We start from the raw sequence: 22,069 nt of genomic DNA, 5'->3' as shown, positions 1-22,069 counted from the left end.
ACCTTGATGGTGGGAAAGCTTTACGAAAAACAATAAACCGCAACATTCATTTATCCACATGCTGAAGAAAGTTAACACAATTCTTTTTAAAGGAAAGCTACATTTAACAAACTTGATTTGAATTTCTGGACAAGAGAGGGGAATGGGATTTATGCAGTATATATGAACTTCCAAAAGTTGTTTGATGCAATGTCATATAACAGGTTTGTCAGGAAAGGTACAACTCCATGGAATAAAACAGACAGTGGCAGCACAGATATTATGTTGGCGGAGTGACAGGAAACAGTAGTGCTTAACTTTTTTTGGACTGGAGAAAGGTATAGAGGGGTTCCACAGAGGTCGGTGCTAGGATCACTGCTTTTTAAAATCTATATTAAGGACAATTACAAAATTTGCAGATGACAAATCTTGGAAGTAAATTACAAATGAAATGCAGATGTGCAAACATTTTGGTAGGAAGAATGAGGAGCAGCATTGTAAACTAAAGGAAACAATTCTAAAACAGGTGCAGGAGCAGAGAAACCTGGAGGTGCATGGGCACAAAATATTGAAGGTAGCACGACAGAGAAAATAGTTTATAGATATATGATTATGGACTTGACTTCAGAAATAGAAGTAGAGGACAAAAGCAGGAAAGCTATGGTGAACTTGAACTGGAGGGCTGTCCAATTCTGAGCACAGCACTTCAGCAAGAATATGAAAACATTAGTGATGGTGCAGAATATCTACAAGTGTGGTTTCACGGATGAAGGGCTTCAGCTGGGAAATTGGGGCTTTTTTTCCGTAGAGGAGTTTTGATAGAGGTGTTCAAAATCATGAACAGTCTGGACAGAGTAGATAAGGAAAAACTGTTCCCATTGGTAGAAGAGCCAGGAACCAGAGGTTACAAATTTAAGGCGAACAGCAGAAGAACCAAAAGTTGTTTCAAGTGGTGCTCCACAGGGCGAGATGTTGGGACCGTTACAGTTTGTGTTATATATTAACGATTTGACACAAACGTGGGGAGCATGATTGGGAAATTTGCAGATGACAAAGATTGACTGAGTGGTGGACAGTGTAGAGGATAGCTATAACCTTCAAAACAAGATAGATGGAATGGTGGAGTGGGTGATAAAGTGGCAAATGAAATTTAACACCGAGAAATGTGAGGTCATCCATTTTGGGAGGTCGAACAGTTGTAGGGAGTACACAATAAATGGGAATATACTAAGAGTAGATGAAGCGAGAGATCTTGGCATACACTACACAGGTCTGTAAAAGGCAGCAGTTAAAGTAGACAAGATTGTTAAGAAAGCATATGGAATCCTCTCCTTCATTGGCAGAGATATAGAATATAAAATGTTAGAATTGTATAAAACACTGATGAGGTCACAACTGGAAGAGTGTGTGCAGTTCTGGTCCACATTACAAGAAGGATGTGATTGCTCTGGAGAGAGTACAGAGGAGGTTTCCAAAATGTTGGCAGGGCTAGAAAAGTGTGGCTAAGAGGAAAGATTGGATAGTTTGGGGTTATTTTCCTTGGAACAAAGAAGGCGGAGGTGTGACTTAATTGAGGTGTACAAAATTATGAGGGAAAGAGATAGGGTGGACAGAATAAAATTGTTTCCCTTGGTGGAGAATTCTAGAACCAGGGAACATAGATTTAATATAACTGGCAGATGGTGTAGAGGGGACATAACAAAAAACTTTATGCAGAGGATAGTGGGAGTCTGGAATTCGCTGCCTACCTCTTTTAAAAAGGTACACGAGTCTACGTCTTAAATGCTCTGGAGGGCTGTGGACCGGGTGCAGAAAGGTGGGATTAGAAAGGGCAGGGCTGGCATGGACAAGATGGGCCAAATGGCCTCCATCTGTGCTGTAACTTTTCTAGGATTTTAAGACACAGTGAACTGTTAGGATCTGGAATGCAATGCCCAAGAGCGTGGCAGAAGCACATTCAAACACAGAGTTGCTCTTGCAGGGAGGAGCCAGCATGAACATGACAGGTCGATAACCAATCAACATTTCTAGCCATTTTGAATAGAAGCAAATTTTCTTTGCACAAAATTGTACAAAAATTAATAGGGAGCCGATTGGTCTATCGATACTTTATTTCACCCAAGCAAGCTGGGTTTGAAGCAATCCAGAGTTAGGATTCAGAGAAGAAATGTAACCATAAGCTATGCAGCAATGCTGAATGCAAAATTTGCATAAGCGAAGGTGTGTACAATGACAAAGAAATAATTACAAAAAATTTGGCAAGTCTTACCAGGTTGGAGATTCAAACCCTACTCTAGAATTTGAGCACATATACCACGCTAATTTGTCCAGAAAGTAAACATAATGCTACACATTTGATGTCGGACATTTTTCAAGGTGAGACATTAAACTGAGGCTCCACATGACTAGATATAAAGATCCCATAGCACTATTCAAAAAGCAAGTGTGTTGTCCTGGCTAGCATTCCACACCAACATCAAAAAATTAACTGTTTATTTCATTTGTTGTTCATGGGCCCTCCTGGAATGCAAACCGACTGACATATTTGAACAAAAAAAATTTGCTCAACAGCTTAAACCAAACAAACTAATTGCAAAGTGCTTGAAAATGTGACACGGTGTTATGAAATGCTCAGTTATTGAAAGACGATTCAGCAATTCAGAAGTGGGTAAAAGTGGTCAAGGAATGTGGAAAGCATTAATACAGTATGTGGCAGAAAATACAACTTTGGTCTTTGATATCGGTGTCATCCATTAGACACAAACTCAGAAGACAAACTTCAAACTCAATTCTAATTCTTTTAAATATACATTGGATAAATATTAATGCTTTCATCACAAGCCATAATACACTTTTTCTATAGTTTAAAAAAAAATTGAATTAAAATAATTTGGGTCTTTAGTGTTTCAGTACATGCTTTCAACCATAAAAGAATTAAAATGTTTAGAAGACTAAACAAAATTAGTGAGACAGTGCACAAAAAGCAAGCACGTTGAATAATTAAAACCCAAAACGTTGAGTTAAACAAATAGGAAATCAAAATCATGAGAATGGATTTTATTTTTTTCTTCGCTTTCCAGACATTACCAAATCTAACACATTGCATTGCAGCTCAATCCATTAGCGTATGAATGCTTGCAAGATATTCATGAGGAAACTATTCCCCAGCCCAAAAGTGGAAGAAAAAAATTAATATCCTCAGCACATATACAAACAATGCACAACAAGATTAGAGTTCTTTTGCATGATATTTGCCGTTTCCTATCTCTGTCTGGTGCATCTACTCAATTTTGTTCCAACATAATTTCAGAGATTCAAATTAAGGGAGAACAGGAATGGGTTGGATGGGGGGAATGCTGAAGAGAGGGGAAAACAGTTTTAGGGAAGCTGATTCCAGGGCTGTTGCCAGCAACAGTAGAAAAACGTAGTCCGAAATGAAATAAAATATATCCAAAAGCATGAATATTCATGTCAAACTGTACAGCTCTGGTCATCGTAAAAAAATATATACAAACAAACATTAGCTTTAATGTAGATATGTTAATTTAGAGCACAGATTTTCAAACTTAGAAACTTTTCACCATGATTTATATAACTATTGCTGGTATAGATGTACTGAAATTCTTGTTCGTCTAATAAATGAAACTAGATTAAATGCTTCTGCCTTCAGATACATTAGTTCAGTAATATTAGTTTCAGGCTTACATTTCTTTGTAAGATACAATATACGCACTGCAAAGTATTAAATTGAGCCAACGCTAAATTGAGCTCGGCAAATGAGGCACAGAGCTTGACATGTAGCTATGTAGCAAATAAAAACTACAACACAAAATGCTCAAACATTTAGCTTTTCTGATCATTGCCGTATCAGCATTTGTATTCTGATTTTTCAATTCTATACCAGGGATACAAACATGGCATATGGGCAAAACCAAATTTGCAATTAGAAGATTGGGGCAAGGGAAAAGAATGTTTAGGAAATAATTTTTTTTACATACATATCAAAGTTTTATCCTCATTAAATTGTTTCATGAAATTGAAGTAGTTTGATGCTAAATATTAACACTCCTTTTCATGGAAAAAAATCCAGCATTCAATTTTAAAGTAATACTGTTGGAGATTTTAAATTAATTGGTCATATATGTCAAATACTGTGCAAATCTGAGTAATATATTTAGTAATGTCATGGGAGCAATCAAGTAATATACATTATGCATGTAGTCTTGGTGATAGAACCCTACATCACTACAGCCATGCATAAATAATATGTGCAAAAATTACTTGTCTTTTATTACTGTCTATAAATTTGTAGAGTTTAGCTCTATCTAAAACTCAAAACTGCAAATTCAAAAACGATGTATTCTCCTCCACCCAGCCCCCGCAAAACCTACAAATGGTAAAAGATAAGGTAAAGTCGCCATATCCCAGATGACCATAGGCTGCTTCCCCCTTTGAGGGGAGAACTGACTGGTGGTGATTTAAACTGAGGATCACCACACCTCAGGTGAGGGGCAAGATTGAGAAGGCAGGGCCTTCATGAATAACCTTATCACAAATGGTATACAGTGCAGAATACAAATTGCACTGATTGGGTGCATTGAAAAACATCCTTTAAAACTCAAATCATAATGAAAGACATTCATAGTAAGAGATGTCTTTGTTGTATGAACATATTGCAAATTACAACTGTATATGTACTAATGTTGCAAGAAGGTGTCTTTTCAAATACTGATTTTTCCATAATATATATGCATACAACGCGTACACACTTGCCAGCGTTCAGCAGTTCCATTTCTTTGTAACAATTTGGCATGTCTATTTTTTACTTGGACCTTACAGGTTAACAATCGGTCTGTCCCTTTAAGATGTTCTTAAGAATTACTGTTAACATCCATGAATGACCAGTAACACATTTGTCGCACATGCCTCCCTTAAAATAGCAAGCAGAATACTCCATTAACATGCATTCATCTGCTAACATTACTAGTTATTTTTCTTTCATAGTACAAAATTAGCGTTGAATTCTGATAAGCAATAAAATTCAATGTCAATAGTGAAAAATTCAAAATCAAAAATCAATATGCTGAATACAGAATAGAATTAACTTAATTATTTTAGAAAAGGTTGTGTTTCTAGATTTAAACAAATGTAATTGTCTTTCAAATTATTTAATTTGACAGTGCAGTCCCCCACCTTTAACTGGGCAAACTTAAAAAAGAGATCTTGCTGGCATGGTGGATGGATTTAGGTGGGAAGGAAACATTAAACCACTAAATGTTTTGAATATTTACACTGAACATTTAAGCACACAAAACGTAATTTTCCTTTTACAAAAATCACAGTGCAGCATCCTTTTTCATAACTTTTGTCCATTGCAAAACAGAAAATAAGAATCTTAGGATGTTGCAACACAGATGAGAAAAGATATTTGAAACTGTTGCTGTGTTCAGAAAATAGATTATAAATAAGGGTTTCAAGTGGATTCTTGAAATTTAGTGTAACAGGATCATAGCATTTAGAAATTCTAATTCTACCAATCAATTTAGTGATGAAGTAAACATAAGGAGAGGTATTCTGCAGTAGTTCATACATGTATCTAGTATATGGAGAAATTATTACCTCAAGTGAATAAGACAAAGGAAATTTCAGTAGTAGTGCCTAAGAAAATATGGTGAATGAATAATAAGACTAAACAGCATTATTGTAAAATCCCATTTTAGCCATTATTAACCAGTAACCTGTACCCATTTAGTTATTCAAAATTCTTAAGTTACCGGTTAAATTTACTTGAGTTAATTACCCCAAATTGAAAATTTGTATCTGCACTTGAGTTAATGCACTTTTTCCTGGGGAAGCGAGGGAGGGAGAGGGTGTGTGTGTGAGAGAGAGAGAGAGAGAGAGAGAGAGAGGGGGAGAGGGAGACAGAGAAAAATTACATATTACTACTGATCATGTATTCCTGATTAGTTGACCATACAAGAGTTTCAATGATTGCCAGTTATTTCACTCTCTTCAAACATTTGTTGTGTATTGTACACACCAACTAATGCAATTATCAAAATGATGTGTAGTTGGTAATGCTACACGTTTCCTGTTCAGAGTGCACTTATGAAATTATCTTCAAGTTATGAACAATGTAAATTTACAGATTTCCATACTGAAATATAACCAAGCAAATGCCGATAATCATTGTTCTCATTGACAGATAATTGACCTGGAGTCTTAACAAATAGTTCAACAAGTCAGGAACTGTTAAACAATTGTGTCTTAATTTAAGAGAGGTAGATTTATCATCAGGGTAGGGCAAGGGGTATACCTGTAAATTTTCTTTACAGATATCAGTGTTGAAAATTGCAGTGCTAAATAATTTGCTCAAACCATGTATTCTCCAAATCCAAAAATTTAAGTACGAGAGATACAACTTCAGGACCTTTAGAAAGGATTTTGGTCAAATAGTTTTAGACTTCAATTCCATTATTCAACACAAAAGCATATCACACCCTGTAACAGTTTTTGAGGTTCTAGAAACAAAGAATAAATAAGTATTCTGTTTAAATTAGGGCTGTAAACAGTCAAATGAAACAGTGCGTTTGGATGACTGCAATTTCAGCTTAAATATAGGTGTGTCTTTATACCAACACCTCTTTCTTTTGGAGCAATTTTGACAGTTGAGATCTTTATGAACCCAGATATTAAGTGAACATTAAATACGAAAGATGAAAGTCAACAGCCCCAGTTTAAATTTAACCTTAACTGCAAATAGAAAGTACATAAGCTGCCTTAAATTTTTGCCCTTTCATAAATGTTCCTAATTTTAAACTCGACTACAGCAGCTTTTTCATGATATTGGCTCTGAAGATTTATGAAGTTCTTTCTGAATGCGGTGCAATGGCGGTATTAGACAATTCCACCAATCATGCATTTAGAGCTGGAATCCTTCCATTGGCGCCTCTTGCTGCTGGAAGATGAACTGTTGCTGATTTTCATCCACTTGTGGTGCAATGCTAGAGTCCTCCTCCTCTATACCAAAATAATGCTCAATCAGATCAAAGGCCTTTTGATAGATTTCCTGGTTTTCATGACTTTGGAGAAATTCGATTTTGTCTAGACCTGCAATTAGAGATCACAATTCAATGTTATTTATAAGTTGCACTGTTTATTGTTACTTCACAAAGTAACTTACACAAAGTGAATAAAATGTTACGCACTATTCATTGGTGAGATTTCATAGAATTTACAGTGCAGAAGGAGGCCATTCGGCTCATCGAGTCTGCGTCGGCTCTTGGAAAGAGCACCCGACCCATCCCCACACCTCCACCCTAACCCCATAACCCAGTAACTGCACCCAACACCAAGGGCACTTTTGGACACTAAGGGCAATTTAGCATGGCCAATCCACCTAGCGTGCACATCTTTGGACTGTGGGAGGAAACCGGAGCACCCGGAGGAAACCCACGCACACCTGGGGAGAACGTGCAGACTCCGCACAGACTCCGCACAGACAGTGACCCAAGCCAGAAGTCGAACCTGGGACCCTGGAGCTGTGAAGCAATTGTGCTAACCACTATGCTACCGTGCTGCCCGAGATGGATCATATGATTACTTGCCTGAGGAAACTGCCATCAATTATTTCAAAAGAAACATATCAGTGTTCCCTTTTTGGGGAACAGTGGAGTCAAGGTGAATATGAGCCAGTTCAAGAAGATGCAGAACAAGATTTTTGCATAAACCTTTGTTTCCCCTTTGCCACACAGACTCCAGGAATTTTATTTTCTAGTCAGGGCTGGGAACCTGACTCCTGGATAATTTCAGAGTCCCAACCCCCAGGCAACATCACTCCTGATGCTATCTTGAAATGTAAATGCCCTAATTACGCCAGAGGCAGGTTCGACACCCAATTATTGGCCACCGAACGCAACCAAGGAGGCAGGAGCTGCCTGCAGATCCTGAGCAGCAAAAGCAAATGGTAGCCACGATGAGGCTTGCCACTGCCTTTATGAGGAGTAGGCAGCGTCTTGGGAGACCCAGTGGCCTCTCACAAAAGTGGCCAAACAGAAGGTAAAAGGCACAACCTGGTCAAGATCCCAAGAACTAACTGGAGCTCAAGACAAATAAACTTTGAACTTCTGCTCGGTTTGAACAGCTATGCACCAACATGTAACAAGCAATTAGGGTTCAGAGATGTCAATTTTGATAACTCCATCCTTCCTGGCCTGCTAACAAGCTGAAGGAGATTAATGTCAGGGTGACATTGGCTGAAAAAGACCTGAATATTAGTGGCCCAAGACAGAAAGTTCTGAAATATTTTTGTGACAAGAGATCATTAATTTACTTTTATGATCCAAGTGAAACGCAAATGCTTCTAGGCATTCAACATACAGTCCAAGTGCCAGAGTCTGATCAGCCAAAGGCTTCTATCCAGCCAACCAACCTTTCTTAACTTCCACCTGGATTACCTTGCGGGCCACTTCTGAATGATGCTCTCCGCAGATGAATACACCCCTGCTCCATCAGAAGCACCAATATGCACAGGAATGGGAAGATCTCACCCCATAGAGTGCCCGTCTGCACCAAGTTTACACGGTGCGTTTGCAGGAAGATGAATGGGTGCGAGCGCAGTCCCAATGAACGTGGTTCTCAGACCCTAAACCAGAGTGCTGAACATGTAAAAATAGCCCCTGGATGAGGATCACCATTCAAGTGCTATTGCAGCACCTCCTCCATTCACAGTATTTTGATTTGTCTCATTGCAGGCGTTGCTCACAAAACTGAATCTAAAAAACACTGACAGAACCCAAGAGCCGGTTTTCAATGAAGACAAGTGTTGATGCAGATTGGTCCCTGGCCTCTTGTGTATGTCTCTTTTGTTGAATCAGTTTGAGCTCGAGAAATGGAAGAGAGGTTGCTGAGTTTCACCCAGAGGCCTTTTAAACCCAGTTCACCAAACAATTTCCAATGTGGAACTGTCAAAGGAGGTAGGTACTTTGGGAGATTAGTTTGTCCAACAGTCACTGTCCATTTAATCTACAAAAGTATCATTTAAGGTACAAATTTGGTAAAGTTTTCAATTCACTTTATAGAGTTTTACATTCATTTTTAGGATGTGGGCATTGTTACCAAGGCCAACCTTTACTGCCAATTCCCACTAGATAGGTGTTCAGCATATGCATCCCTCATAATAAAGTGAAAGTGCAGCTGTGGGGGCTGTCCCTGCACTTTCTAGGAAACATTTGAGAACAAAGAGGCAGACTCTTTGGGGGAAAAAACACGACCTGCAATCCTGAGTGAATGGATCCCTGCATAGTAATAAAAACAAACTGATTCGCCCCATTGAATCTTGATCTACCAAAAAGCTTTAAGCAGGCAATGCTCATCTCGGCGAATGGCAAGCTACAAGTGTCAAGGGGTAAAGCGCTTCACCGTCATGTTTTTGATACATTTCCTGTGAGCTCCAGTACCTCAGCACCAGGTACTCTAGAATGACCATGCTGTAAACGGCCACGGTGGCACTCACCCGGACATGGCTGCTGGTCCTGGGCTTCAGGCACCAATGGATCCGACTGACCAGGATAACTGCAACCCAGCTCGCTGCAAACGGGAACTTTTGTCTCCTCCTCACCGGTGTCTTTACACACTTTGCCACAAGCCATTGGCTCGTATTCTTTCGGTCGCTCCTTATTCCCCCACTGCTGACTAGTGTTTAATAGGTTAAAAGGCTGCAGATGGGAAGAGCTGCCAAACGAGCCCCATCCCAGAGAATAAATTGTTCTTCCCGACCCTAGCCTAACCAGCCCAGCACAAGACCTCCTGACCCCCCACCTCCTACGAAGGACCCCCTCGGCATCCTGGCTGCATTTGTTGGGAGTGTACTGACACCTTGCCACTCCTTGGACTGCAAGCTACCAGTCTACATTCCTCAATACTTCGACCAATTGAGGCTAATGTGAGTTTTGGCTGGAGGATTTGGAGAAACCCAGCTGGCGAGTGAATGGTGCGTCAATTATATGCAAAATAGCTCTAATGAGATATTTGCATGGTCGGGCTAGCGGGAAACCCACTATGGTCAGCGGGACGGGCACTGACACTTGCGATGGGCCTGGCGAGAATCCAGATTTCGGCCTGAAGTGGGATTCTGTGGGCCATTGCGAATCCAGAGCCAGAGGATCCCAGCAAATAATTAGTTGGGAGGAAAGTTCAACTTCTCCAGTACTGGGTATTGGACAAGCAGATTAGAGACAGTGAAAGTTTAAGAAAAATGGTGGTTACACCGAGCTATGTGTTTTCATAGGTTGGGGTGTAATGGTATTGCACTAGTGATCCAGCAACCCAGAGTAATACTCTGCGGAGCCAGGTTCAAATCCCACCATCGCAGATAATGAAATTTGAATTAAATTTTTAAACAATTGAATTAAAAGGTCTATTGATGACCATGAAACCATTGTTGATTGTCGTAAAAATCCAACTGATTCACTAATGCCCTTTAGGGAAGGAAATCTGTCATCCTTACCTGGTTTGACCTATTATGTGACTCCAGATCCACAACAATGTGGTTGACTCTTTTTAAAAAAATCCCAGCCAGCGACACCCACATCCCATGAAGAAATAAAAATTAAAACACTACAATGGACATATTTTTGAATGATATTGCCAAAGGGCATTATATAGATGAGAAATAGTAAGGAGTTAAGGCTAGATCCTTCTCGTAAATGGTGCAGAACAGGAAGAGAAGCCATTGCTAGTGATTTTCTGACTAAAACTGGATAAATAAAATTGGAACCATGCAAATGTTCCACTCAGCCGAATGGCTTAAACCTAAACATCAGGGAAAGGGTGCAGAGAAAATAATTAGAACTAAAAGCTGACAAGTTTCCAGGTCCTGATGGACTTCATCTTGGGTCTTGAAAGTGGCTGCTGAGATAATAGATATATTGGTTTTAATTTTCCAAATTTGTTCACGACTCCAATGAAAACGGGAATCAGATATTTTAGCTTCTTCATTGCCAACCAAGGATTATTACATTTCAGAGAAGCAAAATGAAAGTTATATCCTCTCTTTCAAACATACTATTTGCTCCGATTATCATGAGTTTTCTCACCATAGGCTTCTTCAATAAGTGCACAGTATGGATTGATACCATTTCCATTCTGTTTGGCCTCTTGTTCTCCTAGTCGCAGAATGTTTTCTAGTCCATTCAAAGCAACTTGCACTATTTTGGAGTCCATGACTGTAAGTAAGTCACAGAGTGGTTTGATGCAGCCCAATTCCACTAAATACCTTCAAAGGTAAACAAAAAAGGTGCCAGTTAACAACTGCTGTTTTAGTGAACTGATTATACAACATAATCTAAACATCCTCAAATAATTTACAGATAGGCATAGATGTTGAGCATGAACAAATTTTGTTTAGCACGTATTCTAAGATTTTGATTACTGTAATAATAAAGAATTATTAACTAGCTTTAGTTGTGCTACACAACTGTGTAACATCCACTGTTGAGCGACCCAATGATAACTTTCAGATAACGTAACAATTTACTTCAATTTACAATTCAGGTAGAAGTTTTTTTGAAGAATTCAAAAATTTAGAGACAATTAATCACCCATATTAAACATTTGTTACATAATTTGAAGTACGGGTTGAAAACTTGGAAGAAAATCACACTAACACCCATTCAAATTATTTTCTGGACAGATTTTTGTTGAGAGAAAACAGAGAATTGAAGCGAAGCATTTTATCAAGACTATACAGTCATGGATTCTATAGTCATGGTGCTTGAACATTTCACTGGGATTTCCTATCATAGCTCATTTGCAGCTGGTACATGGAAACAACTTCCTAAGATTAAGGATCTAAAAATACTGATTATACAGTACCCTGGTAGAATAAATATGACTAATGGTGCACAAGCTTTTAAGAAACTAAGTGTATCAACAAAAACCAATAATCCATAACTGATTTCCAAACATTGTAAAGACCATAAGTCATGGGAGCAGAATTAGGCCACTCGGCCCATCGAGTCTGCTCTGCCATTCAATCATGGCTGATATTTTTCTCATCCCCATTCTCCTGCCGTCTCCCCATAACCCCATATCTCCTTATTAATCAAGAACCTATCTATCTGTCTCAAAGGTACTCCGTGATTTGGCCTCCACACCGTTCTGCTGCAAAGAGTACCACAGATTCACCACCCTCTGACTGAAGAAATTCCTCATCTCTGTTTTAAAGGAATGTCCCTTCAGTCTGAGATGGTGTCCTCTGGTTCTAGTTTTTCCTACAAGTGGAAACATCCTCTCCACGTCCACCCTACCCAGGGCTCGCAGTATCTTGTAAGTTTCAATAAGAACCCCCCTCATCCTTCTAAACTCCAACGAGTACAGACCCAGGGTCCTCAACCGCTCCTCATATGAAAAGCTCTTCATTTCAGGGATTAGATGCAGGGCCCCAAATCTGCTCACAGTACTCCATATGGGGTCTGACCAGAGCCTTATACAGCCTCAGAAGTACATTCCTGCTCTTGTATTCTAGCCCTCTCAACACAAATGCTAACATTGCACTTGCCTTCCTAACTGCCGACTGAACATGCACGTTAACCTTAAGAGAATCGTGATTAAGGACTACCAAGTTCCTTTGTGCTTTTGATTTCCTAAGCATTTCCCCATTTAGGAAATAGTCCATGCCTCCATTCCTCCTTCCAAGTGCATAACCTCACACTTTACCACATTGTATTCCACTGCCACTTCTTTGCCCACTCTCCTAGCCTGTCCAAGTCCTTCTGCAACCCCCATGCTTCCTCAATATGACCTGTCGCGCTACAGATCTATGTATCATCTGCAAACTTAGCAACGGTGCCTTCAGTTCCTTCTTCCAGATCATGAATGTATATTGTGAAAAGTTGTGGTCCCAGCACACTAGTCCCTGGCTGCTATCTGAAAAAGACCCCTTTATCCCCACTCTGCCTTCTGCTAGTCAGCCAATCCTCTTTCCATGCCAGAATCTTACCCTTAACACCATGGGTCTCAACTTATTTAACAGTCTCCTATGCGGCACCTTGTCAAAGGCAATTTTGGAAATCTAAATAAAGCACGTCCACTGGTTCTCCTTTGTCTAACTTCCTTGTTACTTCCTCAAAGAATTCTAACAGATTTGTCAGACATGACCTCTCCTTGACGAAGCCGTGCTGATTCAATCCTATTTTATTATGCACTTTTCAAGTACTCCACGATCTCATCTTTAATCGGACTCTAAAATCTTACACCAATGACCAAAGTCAGGCTAACCGGCCTATAATTTCCCGTCTTCTGCCTCCCTCCCCTCTTAAAGGGGTGTCACATTAGGCACTTTCCAGTCCTTTGGGATCCTCCTCGTCTCCAATGATTCCTGAAAGATCACCAACAATGCCTCCACAATTTCCTCAGCTGTCTCTTTTAGAACCCTGCGATGTAGTGCATCTGATCCACGTGATTTATCCACCTTCAGATTTCCCCAGAACCTTCTCCTTAGTGATGGCCGCTATACTCACCTCTGCCCCGATTCTTCTGGAGCTCTGGCATCCCACTGGTGTCTTCCGCCATGAAGACTGATGCAAAGTAACTCGTCAGTTCCTCTGCCATTTCTTTATTTCCTATTATTACTTCTCCAGCCTCGTTTTCCAGTGTCCAAAGTCTATTTTTGCCTCTCTCTCTTACCTTTGAATATTGAAAAAAAACTCTATCTTCTTTTATATTACTAGCCAGCTTACACTCATTTCACCTTCACCCCCCTTATTGCTTGTCCTCTGCTCGCTTTTAAAGGATTCACAATCCTCTGGCTTCCAACTAATTCTCACCACTTTGTACGCTTTTTCTTTTGCTTTTGCGCTGTCCTGGACTTCCCTCGTCAGCCACGGATGCCATGTCCTCCCCTTAGCAGGTTTCTTCCTCCTTGGTATTAATCGCTGTTGTGCCTCCCAAATAACCCCCCAAACCTCCTGCCATTGCTGTTCCACTGTCTTCCCTGCTAGGCTCCTTTTCCAATCAACTCTGGCCAACTCCTCCCTCATGCCTTACCCATATTTAATTTGATAAATCAAAGATTCATCAAAAAAAATCAAAGAATCAAAGATTCATTCACCTGAGGAAGGAGCAGTGCTCCGAAAGCTAGTGACATCGAAACAAACCTGTTGGACTTTAACCTGGTGTTGTAAGACTTCGTACTGTGCTCACCCCAGTCCAACGCCGGCATCTCCACACCATATTTAATTGTAATACCATTACATCTGATTCTAGCTTCTCCCTCTCAAACTGCAGGGTACATTTAATCATATTGCGGTCACTGCTCCCTAAGGGCTCCTTCTCCTCAAGTTCCCTAATCAGGTCTGCCTCATTACACATCAAATCCAGAATTGCCTGAACTCTAGTAGGCTCTGTCACAAGCTACTCCAAAAAAACATCTCTTAGACATTCCACAAAATCCTTTTCTTGGGATCCACTACCAAGCTGATTTTTCCAGTCCTCCTGCATATTGAAGTCCCCCATGATTATTGTAATATTGCCTTTTTTTACATGCTTTCTCCACATCCTGACTACTGCTAGGGGGCCTGTACATAATTCCCATCAGGGTCTTTTTACCTTTGTGTGATTCCTCAACTCTACCCAGAGATTCTATGTCTTCTGATCCTGATTCTTCACTCCTCGTTATCAAATCAACTTCATTCCATACCAACAATGTAATCCCGCCCCCTTTGCCGATCTGCCTGTCCTTTCAACAGGACACATATCCTTGTAGATTTAGATCCCATTATTTTTGTTCTCTATTTCCCATGCAGTTATGACACCTTCTGAGCTAATGCTCTGGTTCCCACCCCCCGCCATACCAGTTTGAATCCTCCAGAGTGACTCCAGCAAACCTCCCAGCCAGGATATTGGTGCCCCTCCAGTTCAGATGCAACCCGTCCTTCTTTGACAGGTCCCACCTGCCCCAGAAGAGATCCCAATGGTCCAGAAATCCGAAACCCTCCCGCCTACACCATTGGTTTAGCCACATGTTTAGCTACACTCTCCTCCTTTTTCGAGATTCACTGGCACAAACAAAGAACAAAGAAAAGTACAGCACAGGAACAGGCCCATCGGCCCTCCAAGCCTGCGCAGACCATGCTGCCTGTCTAACCTAAAATCTTCTACACTTCCGGGGTCCGTATCTCTCTATTCCCATCCTATTCATGTGTTTGTCAAGATGCCCCTTAAACATCACTATCGTCCCTGCTTCCACCACCTCCTTCGGCAGCGAGTTCCAGGTACCCACTACACTGTGTAAAAAACTTGCCTCGCACATCTCCTCTAAAGCAATGCCCCCTGGTAATTGACCCCTCTACCCTGGGAAAAAGTCTCAGACTATCCACTCTGTCTATGCCCCACATAGTTTATTCAACCTCTCCTCATAGCTAATGACCTCCATACCAGGCAACATCCTGGTAAATCTCTTCTGCGCCCTCTCTAAACCCTCCACAGCCTTCTGGTAATGTGGCGACCAGAATTGAACACGATACTCCAAGTGTGGCCTAACTAAGGTTCTATACAGCTGCAACACGACTTGCCAATTTTTATACTCAATGCCCCGGCCAATGAAGGCAAGCATGCCGTATGCCTTCTTGACTAGCTTCTCCACCTGTGTTCCCCCTTTCAGTGACCTGTGGATCTGTACACCAAGATCTCTCTGACTTTCAATACTCTTGAGGGTTCTACCATTCACTGTATATTCCCTACTGCATTAGACCTTCCAAAATGCATCACCTCACATTTGGCTGAATGAAACTCCATCTGCCATCTCACCGCCCAAGTCTCCAAACTATCTAAATCCTGCTGTATCCTCTGACAGTCCTCATCGCTATCTGCAATTCACCAACCTTTGAGTCGTCCGCAAACGTACTAATCAGACCAGTTACATTTTCCTCCAAATCATTTATATATACACTACGAACAGCAAAGGTCTCAGCAGTGATCCCGGTGGAACACCACTAGTCACAGCCCTCCAATCAGAAAAGCACCCTTCCATTGCTACTCTCTGCCTTCTATGACCTAGCCCGTTCTGTATCCATCTTGCCAGCTCACCTGATCCAGTGTGACTTCACCTTTTGTGCCAATCTGCCATGAAGGACCTTGTCAAAGGCCTTACTGAAGTCCATATAGACAACATCCACTGCCCTACCTGCATCAATCATTTTTGTGACCTCCGCGAAAAACTCTTAGCAAGTTAGTGAGACACGACCTCCCCTTTACAAAACCGTGCTGCCTCTCGCTAATACGACCCCTTGCTTCGAAATGGGAGTAGATCCTGTCTCGAAGAATTCTCTCCAGTAATTTCCCTACCACTGACATAAGGCTCACCGGCCTGTAGTTCCCTGGATTATCCTTGCTAACCTTCTTAAACAGAGGAACAACATTGGCTATTCTCCAGTCCTCTGGGACATCACCTGAAGACAGTGAGGATCCAAAGATTTCGGTCAAGGCCTCAGCATTTTCCTCTCTTGCCTCCTTCAGTATTCTGGGGTAGATCCCATCAGGCCCTGGGGTCTTATCCACCGTAATATTTTACAAGACAAGACGTCTTTTTGCATCTCAATGTGACCCAGGCTATCTGCACACCCTTCGCCAGACTCAACATCCACCAATTCCTTCTCGTTGGTGAATACTGATGCAAAGTATTCATTTAGTACCTCGCCAATTTCCTCTGGCTCCACACATAGATTCCCTCCCCTGTCCTTCAGTGGGCCAACCCTTTCCCTGGCTACCCTCTTGCTCTTTATGCGCGTGTAAAAAGCCTTGGGATTTTCCTTAACCCTATTTGCCAATGACTTTTCCTGACCCCTTTTAGCTCTCCTGACTCCTTGCTTAAGTTCCTTCCTACTTTCCTTATATTCCACACGGGCTGTCTGTTCCCAGCCTTCTAGCCCCGACAATTGCCTCCTTTCTCTTTTTGACGAGGCCTACAATATCCCTCGTTATCCAAGGATGGCGAAATTTGTCATATTTCCTTCTTCCTCACAGGAACTTGCCGGTCCTGAATTCCTTTCAACTGACATTTGAAAGCCTCCCACATGTCAGATGTTGATTTACCCTCAAACATCTGCCCCCCCAATCTAGGTTCTTCAGTTCCCGCCTGATATTGTTATAATTAGCCTTCCCCCAATTTAGCACACTCACCCGAGGACCACTCTTATCCTTGTCCACCAGCACTTTAAAACTTACTGAATTGTGGTCACTGTTCCTGAAATGCTCCCCTACTGAAACTTTTACCACGTGGCTGGGCTCATTCCCCAATACGAGATCCAGTACAGCCCCTTCCCTAGTTGGACTATCTACATATTGTTTTAAGAAGCCCTCCTGGATGCTCCTTACAAACTCTGCCCCGTCCAAGCCCCTAGCACTAAGCGAGTCCCAGTGTCCCATGGCACAGGAGAAATTACAACCCTAGAGGTCCTACTTTTTAGCTTACTACCTAACTCCCTGAACTCCTTCTGCAGGACCTCAACACTCTTCTTGCCTATGTCGTCAGTACCTATGTGTACTACGACCTCTGGCTGTTCACCCTCCCCCTTCAGGATAACCGGTGTTCGTTCAGAGACAAGTGTTATAAGCAGAAAACAAAATAAAGAGTCAAGCTACACCATTCTGAATCCAAGAATTAAGAGTCTGTCTTCAATACTTATATGCTTACTCTAAAAGATTAGTGGATTGGGTGGAAAAGCGCATCCATGGGCACGATGACTACCTCATCTATTGGTTACAATTACCTGATTTGCTCTGGAGTCCCTCCAGAAGTTGCATTTGTGATAGCCCACGCAGCCTCCTTCCTAGTGCGGAATTCAGCCTTTTGGAGAACATCTATCAGCACTGGGAAAATATTTGCATCTATTACAGCCTATTAAGTATAAAAACAGAATATGAATATCAAATCAATAGTCGAGCATATTAGGTACAAAAATGATATAAGACGATAATTGCTGTTGAAAATAAAATTTCAACTGAGGTGTCTCGTTTCCCCTTTTAAAAAGCTGTTTTTTTGCAAATATTTGTGGTGCTTGAGACATACACTGGACGCTTCCAATAGCAAACAAAGAGGTTTATTAATGAAAGGCAAAGGCAGTTAAATAACAAGCACAGAACACTATACAACAGGTCTTTACAACTCTGCTCCCTGGCCCACACTGCCTGGGGTCCTGCTCCCAGGGACCCGCGCAAACTCCCCATTGGCCCAAGGATTTGCCTGGAGTTGGTCAAAGTCGTCCGTGGAGCCCGCTCCCTTAAAGGACTGCACCAACACATGCCGCACCCCCTCCCCCCCCTTAGGTCCCTTATTACACTACCCCAAAACTATATTCAAATGTCACACTGGTTAAGAGACCATGGTAAATAGCGTCAATCTAAAGGTCAATTGGTCCGATGACCTTCGGGTCCTCCCGGATCTCACTGCCCCAGGCTCAGCACTCTTTTGGGAAATTGGGTCAGTCAATACTGCCACAGGCGGCAACACTTCAACGATAGGCGAACTGGCCTCATCGGTCTAGACAGGCACAGCAGGTTGAACCGAAACGGGAATATTTGGCTGAAACGAATCACAGGTGTATTGCCAATGCTCGTTGAATTTGTGAATTCGAAGCTGGGGGTTGCCACCTCTCGACTCAAGCGGTCAACGTGCTTTCTGAAGGTCTTCCCATTAACATTGACCGCATAAGACGCCGCTCCGATCAGACCATAGATATCATAGAATTTACAGTACAGAAGGAGGCCATTCAGCCCATCGAGTCTTCACCAGCCTTTGGAAAGAGCACCCTACCTAAGCCCATACCTCGAACCTATCACTTTGGTGATCGTGACCACAATTCGATTAAGTTTACTTTCGTGATGGAAAGGGATAGGTATATACCGCAGCGCAAGAGTTATATCTGGGTGAAAGGCAATTATGATGCGACGAGTCAAGACTTAGGATGCATCGGATGGAGAGGAAAACTGCAGGGGATGGGCACAATGGAAATGTGGAGCTTGTTCAAGGAACAGCTACTGCTTGTCCTTGATAAGTATGTACCTGTCAGGCAGGGAGGAAGTGGTCGAACAAGGGAACCGTGGTTTACTAAAGCAGTCGAAACACTTGTCAAGAGGAAGAAAGAGGCTTATGTAAAGATGAGACATGAAGGTTCAGTTAGGGCGTTCGAGAGTTACAAGCTAGGAAGGACCTAAAGAGAGAGTTAAGAAGAGCCAGGAGGGGACACAAGAAGTCTTTGGCAGGTAGGATCAAGGATAACCCTAAAGCTTTCTATATATATGTCAGCAATAAACGAATGACTAGGGTAAGAGTAGGGCCAGTCAAGGACAGTAGTGGGAAGTTGTGCTTGGAGTCAGAGGAGATAGGAGAGGGGCTAAATGAATATTTTTCGTCAGTATTCACACAGGAAAAAGACAATGTTGTCTAGGAGAATACTGAGATTCAGGCTACTAGACTAGAAGGGCTTGAGGTTCATAAGGAGGAGGTATTATCTATTTTCACACTTTCCAGAATTGCTAAGTCCCCTGGGTAGGATGGGATTTATAAGAGGATTCTCTGGGAGGCTAGGGAGGAGATTGCTGAGCCTTTGGCTTTGATCTTTAAGTCATCTTTGTCAACAGGAATAGTGCCAGAAGACTGGAGGATAGCAAATGTTGTTCCCTTGTTCAAGAAGGGGAGTAGAGACAACCCAGGTAACTATAGACCAGTGAGTCTTACTTCTGTTGTGGGCAAAATCTTGGAAAGGTTTATAAGAGATAGGATGTATGATCATCTGGAAAGGAATAATTTGATTAGAGATAGTCAACACGGTTTTGTGAAGGGTAGGTCGTGCCTCACAAACCTTAAGAGTTCTTTGAGAAGGTGACCAAACAGGTGGATGAGGCTAAAGCAGTTGATGTGCTGTATATGGATTTCAGTAAAGCGTTTGATAAGGTTCTCCACGGTAGGCTACTGCAGAAAATAGAGGCATGGGATTCAGGGTGATTTAGCAGTTTGGATCAGAAAGTGGCTAGCTGGAAGAAGACAAAGGGTGGTGGTTGATGGGAAATGTTCAGACAGGAGTCCAGTTACTAGTGGTGTACCACAAGGATCTGTTCTGGGCCACTGCTGTTTGTCATTTTTATAAATGACCTGGAGGAGGGCGTAGAAAGATGGGTGAGTAAATTTGCAGATGACACTAAAGTCGGTGGAGTTGTGGACAGTGCGGAAGGATGTTACAAGTTACAGAGGGACATAGATAAGCTGCAGCGCTGGGCTGAGAGGTGGCAATTGGAGTTTAATGCAGAAAAGTGAGGTGATTCAGTTTGGAAGGAATAACAGGACGACAGAGTACTGGGCTAATGGTAAGATTCTTGGCAGTGTGGATGAGCAGAGAGATCTCGGTGTCCATGTACATAGATCCCTGAAAGTTGCCACCCAGGTTGAGAGGGTTGTTAAGAAGGCGTACCGTGTGTTAGCTTTTATTGGTAGAGGGATTGAGTTTCGGAGCCATGAGGTCATGTTGCAGCTGTACAAAACTCTAGTGCGGCCGCATTTGGAGTATTGCGTGCAATTCTGGTCGCCGCATTATAGGAAGGATGTGGAAGCATTGGAAAGGGTGCAGAGGAGAGTTACCAGAATGTTGCCTGGTATGGAGGGAAGATCTTATGAGGAAAGGCTGAGGGACTTGAGGCTGTTTTCGTTAGAGAGAAGGTTAAGAGGTGACTTAATTGAGGCATACAAGATGATCAGAGAATTGGATAGGGTGGACAGTGAGAGCCTTTTTCCTCGGATGGTGATGTCTAGCACGAGGGGACATAGAGGGGAAATAGATATAGGACAATGTCAGAGGTAGGTTCTTTACTCAGAGTAGTAAGGGCGTGGAATGCCCTGCTTGCAACAGTAGTGGACTCGCCAACACGAAGGTCATTGAAATGGTCATTGGATTGACATATGGACGATAAGGGAATAGTGTAGACGGGCTTCAGAGTGGTTTCACAGGTCGGCGCAATATCGAGGGCCGATGGGCCTGTACTGCGCTGTAATGTTCTATGTTCTATCCCCACACCTCCACCCTATCCCTGTAACCCCATCTAACCACAACCAGTTCTTCTAACAAAGGCAAAACTGAAGTAGAATGACGGGCTTCTTGGTTGCACAGTGGTTAGCACTGATGCCTCACAGCTCCAGGAACGTGGGTTCAATTTCGGCCTCGGAACATGGGCGTTGAATCAAAGATTTACACAAATCTTGGCTTTTAAGCCCTTAATCTAGCCCAATTCTTCGTGGAAGACGTCCTCATACCTCCTTAAAACAAATTGGAGGACGCCATCAGATATTTTGAAGATTTCCAGCCAATTCTGCAACCAGTCCCTTCCCAACAAACTGGGTCCATATTCTTCCACGACAACCAAAGACAGATTGGCCTCCTGTCCTCTGTAGGCCATTGGCTGTTCCAAGGATATTCAAATCTCCCCTCTGTATGTTTAAAGCTTAGCTGTAGTACTCTTGAAGCTTTAAAGACTGCGTTCCTGCATGAAGATATCGGCAGGTCTTCTCACCTACCAGTCACCGAAGCCCAGGTGCCAACTTCAATTTTAAGGGGTCTACCATTTACCATAAGACAATTTTAATTGGAGTGGTCTTAATCCATTTGTGTGTATCCAATTGTTGCATTACATGTTCGTCTTCAGAGCTATTCTCGTGCTCAGCGGCACTATGGACTGCCGTTGCTGTCTTTGTTTTGGACTGGCGTGCTTTGGCTCGTACTGCTATGTGCTTGTATGTGCCCTCTTTGGTTACATTGGAAGCACAAGAGCTCCCAAACATGGCAGGTCTCCTGGGGATGGTTCCCGCTACCGCAACAATAGCAGTGTACCCCGAACACTCCGACTCCTTCCCGCTCCTTGAGTTCCGGTCCTGTCCCGAGGACAGTGTCTGACCCTGTGCTGCGCCCTTGTATCTCATCTCGGACCTCGCAGCCATACCACCCCATACTTGGTTAACCTCCTCTTTAGCCATGCTTTCAAGTTCAGCAGTACATTGTTGAGCGCATTCCTTCCTCTGAGCTATCCCGATCGTTTTTTCCAATGT

At 42.2% G+C, this 22,069-nt stretch overlaps 1 protein-coding gene across 1 annotated transcript in view; it reads right to left on the bottom strand.

Moving 5' to 3' along the window:
• Positions 1-2,072: 2,072 nt before the first annotated feature.
• kpna5 (karyopherin alpha 5 (importin alpha 6)) overlaps positions 2,073-22,069 on the bottom strand; it is a 57,717-nt gene continuing 37,720 nt past the window's right edge. The window contains exons 12-14 of the mRNA XM_072499459.1: positions 17,748-17,875; positions 11,076-11,254; positions 2,073-7,089 (exon numbers count right to left, since the gene is read on the bottom strand). Coding sequence (XP_072355560.1) covers positions 6,902-7,089; positions 11,076-11,254; positions 17,748-17,875 — 495 coding nt within the window. The 3' untranslated portion in view covers positions 2,073-6,901. The remainder of the gene's footprint in view (positions 7,090-11,075; positions 11,255-17,747; positions 17,876-22,069) is intronic.

This window comes from Scyliorhinus torazame, chromosome 4, assembly GCF_047496885.1.
Source record: "Scyliorhinus torazame isolate Kashiwa2021f chromosome 4, sScyTor2.1, whole genome shotgun sequence".
Lineage (NCBI taxonomy): Eukaryota > Metazoa > Chordata > Chondrichthyes > Carcharhiniformes > Scyliorhinidae > Scyliorhinus > Scyliorhinus torazame.
This window is presented reverse-complemented; position numbering and strand designations above follow the sequence as displayed.